General features: G+C 38.2%; 1 protein-coding gene across 1 annotated transcript; it reads left to right on the top strand.

The window, feature by feature from the left end:
* Window positions 1-1,663: 1,663 nt before the first annotated feature.
* On the top strand, window positions 1,664-3,366 carry LOC128071059 (heat shock transcription factor, Y-linked-like). The gene is made up of 2 exons (XM_052664045.1): window positions 1,664-2,176; window positions 2,605-3,366. Exons 1-2 carry the CDS (start codon window positions 1,664-1,666, stop codon window positions 3,364-3,366), a joined length of 1,275 nt encoding a protein of 424 aa, XP_052520005.1.
* The last annotated feature ends 284 nt before the right edge of the window (window positions 3,367-3,650 follow it).

Raw genomic sequence — 3,650 nt, 5'->3', positions numbered from 1 at the left:
CAAGGGCCATCATGAAGAAGGAAATGTCAACCCACTCCAGTGTTCTTGCCTGGAGAATCCCAGGGATGGGGGAGCCTGGTGGGCTGCCGTCTCTTAGGTTGCACACAGTCGGACACGACTGAAGCGAATTAGCAGCAGCAGCAGCAGCAGCAGCAGCAAGGGCCATCAATAACATTTGGAGCAATAGCCTGTGAAGAGTTTTAGAGATGCTAAAGCCCCAACCAGGCTGAAATGTAAATACATAGTTGGAATTAGACGGTCGATGATGTGGACTCCCAATATCCTCAGTAATAGTCCATTAGTAGAATGCCCCAATATTGATCACAGACTCCATGTTCCACCCTCAGTCAGTCACTAAAATCTTTTCCCTGAATCTGTTTGGGGATTTGGTTCTTTGAAGCACCAGCTGCTAAGACAACTTGCTCCGTCCTACAATAAACACTTTTTTTTTTTTTCCACTGAAACCCACAGTCAGTTCATAATTTTTTTTTTTTTTTCACAGAAGCCAGTAGACCAAATTTGCTAGGGTAACAGAACTGAATATTAAAAATGTGTGTATAGAAGGGTGATAAATCACTTTTATTTCAGAAACGAAGTAGATTTACTGAAGTGATTTTTCGATAACTCTATATGTGAGACAGCAAAAGAGACATGTATAGAACAGTCTTTTGGACTCTGTGGGAGAGGAAGAGGGTGGGGTGATTTGGGAGAATGACACTGAAACACATATACTATCATACATGAAACGAGTACCCAGCTCAGGTTCAGTGCATGATATTGAATGCTTGGGGCGTACACTGGGACAACCCAGAGGGATGGTACAGGGAGGGAAGAAGGAGGTGGTTCAGGATGGGAAACACATGTGTACCTGTGGAGGATACCTGTTGATGTATGGCAAAAGCAATATGATAATGTAAATTAATTAACCCCCAATTAAAATCAATTTATTTTTTTAATGGAAATCATCCAAAAGCCTCCATACCTACAGTGAAACCAAGCACCACCCAAGAGCCAATATGTTCCAGAACAAGACATACCACACAAATTCTCCAGCAACACAGGAACATAGCCTGGAGCTTCAATATACAGGCTTCAGAAACAACAAACCCATAGACATCTCAAAACACACTACTGGACACTTCATTGCACTCCAGAGAGAAGAGATGCAACTCCGCCCAGCAGAACACTGACGCAATCTTCCCTAATAACCAAGAAAACTTGACAAGCCACTCGTCCAACCCCACCCATAGGGAGGAACCTCGACAATAAAGAGGACCAACAAACTGCGAGAAAAAGAAAGACCATCACAAACACAGCAACAACAACAACAATGACAACAACAACAGAAACTTTAGTAATGAGACTTTGCATCTCCATGGTTTGGTTACTATTTCTCTCAGCAGTCTGTATTTTAAGTTGATGCTGAAGTAAACACTGGTTGAACATTACCCTTCAATTGCTAGGAGACCAGTGACTTTGTGATGTCACAGTTAACCTTCAATTGCTAGGAGACCAGTGATTTTGTGATGTCCCAGCTTTTTGACTAGGAGGATCTCTGTGATGGTCCAGAGTTTCTCTCTGTAGGCCAGCCAAACAACATTTGAAGTTGCAGTGTGTAAAACCAGACAAATGAGAAAAGTATCTGAAGAAAGATTTGTCTGAGATGGCACACATTTCTTCAGAAATTCAAGATGGGCTGCCTAAAGATGAATCCACTGGTTCAGAAACCTCCATTAGATCTTCTTTGTATGATGACACACTTACTGGGGACTCTGTTCTGAGATCTATGATTGAAGAATATGCTTTTCAGGCTTTGTCTGAGGATCTTGTGATCAAAAGGCCACAATACACATATTCTGTCTCTGAAAGAGATGAGGTGAATGATTTTCTTTCACTCACATTTCCACAAAAACTTTGGAATATAGTTGAAAGTGATCAGTTTGAATCTATTTGGTGGGATGAGACAGGCACATGCATAGTGATCAATGAAGAACTCTTTAAGAAAGAAGTCTTGGAAAGAAAGAAGCCTTTCAGAATATTTGAAACCAAAAGTATGAAAACTTTAATTCGACAGCTTAACCTTTATGGATTTAATAAAAAGCGACAAACTTTTCAAAGATCGGCTTCACTACCTGTCTTTCTGGAAGAAGAAAACAACATGTCTCTTATGACTAAGGTATTTCAAAATTTTCAGTTATTGGCAATATGTAAGATTAAATCATGTGATCTAGCAAGCATGTTCACATATGCAGCTGAAACGGAATTTAAACTTGACATAACAAATTGTTGAAAAAGTTTTATTGTTTCAAGGTTGAGAACAGCTGGAGGTTAGAATATTGCATGTTTAACAAACTTTCTTAGCAACTTGAAACCAGATACAAGTTCTGAAGCTAATTAAAGTGGTATTTGCTGTATCAGTACAGTATAGTTTTAGTGGAGCATATTCTTTCTAACATATTACCTGTTAAAACTACAAACAGAGGTATTTTATTTGGTGTTATTTAATCGGTTCCATTAAAGGAATACATTTTTATAACTTGGCTTTGTTTGTCAGTTTTACCTTGGTGTATAAAACAACTAAATAATTTAATTCTTTTATTTTAGTTACAGACCTACTACAATCCAAATTTCAAAAGACGCTATCCCCAACTTTTAGTAAGAATGCAAAGAAGAGTTGGAATTAACAATGTGTCTCCAATATTTTCATTAGTTCAAGATAACAAGAAGCATGTTAAAGCAAGTGTCAACAAAGATGATCATAACTCTGAATTTCTTCCAGAAACGAGTGGAGAGAGCGCATTTTCAGCCCCCACAAGTTTACGTGTGCCTTTCATACAAAAGCCTCATACCAGCCAGATAGTCACTAATACAACTGTCCTATCTCCATGTGACTTACCTACCCCACCAGTAATATCAGTTAGACACACAAACCAGACTGTGGTAGATCAACCTGAAGTTTTAAAAACGTTGAGCATTTTTAATTGGCACTCACAGAGCAGCTACACTCAAGTAAATGGCCACGTTGAGGACTTTGCTACTACAACTACATCTGCTTCTCAGAACCACATCGTATCTCCATTACAGAGCAGTTTTTTTGAAATGATGGTGGAACCTTCTAAATTTCCAGTGAGGCATAGCGATATGTCATCCTATGACAGTCCTGCTCCTATCCTGCAAGAGAAAGGCAACTCATGGTTCTCTGTGCCAACAATCGGTAACTCACGGTTCTCAGTGCCAACAATCGGTTATACATCTGCCTCCTCTCTTTCAAGTAAACTCATCAATAATCATCATTATATGAAAACAATGTTAATTAAAACTGACCTATCAAATATGTGTCAGATTAAGGAGCCTAGAAAAGATTGAAATTTACTTTTAAAGATGTCAACAAATACCTACAATTCTTGTATTTGAACAATAAATCTACATGTTCATCTTCACAGTTTCATTTTCTATTTTCAAACAAAGAGTAAAATGTGGCTTTAGTTCAATGGTTGGCTATTTTACTGCATGGTTTTATAAACTCTTCAGTTCAAGTAAACATTTGTTATGCATCCTAGGTAAATGACACCTGATATAATATTTGTAAGCAAGAAAATTAGAACAAAGGGAAAAGAGGTAATGGATGTAATGTGACTTCTGAAATCATC

This window comes from Budorcas taxicolor, chromosome Y, assembly GCF_023091745.1.
Source record: "Budorcas taxicolor isolate Tak-1 chromosome Y, Takin1.1, whole genome shotgun sequence".
NCBI lineage: Eukaryota > Metazoa > Chordata > Mammalia > Artiodactyla > Bovidae > Budorcas > Budorcas taxicolor.
Note: the sequence above shows the minus strand (reverse complement) of the source record. Positions and strands in the feature narration are given on the sequence as shown.

Bases quoted from the DNA above. Each gene is read 5' to 3' on its own strand.
- LOC128071059 (XM_052664045.1), top strand. From the start codon at position 1,664: ATGGCACACATTTCTTCAGAAATTCAAGATGGGCTGCCTAAAGATGAA. The intron at 2,177-2,604 runs GTATTTCAAAAT...CTTTTATTTTAG, and splicing joins ACATGTCTCTTATGACTAAG to TTACAGACCTACTACAATCC.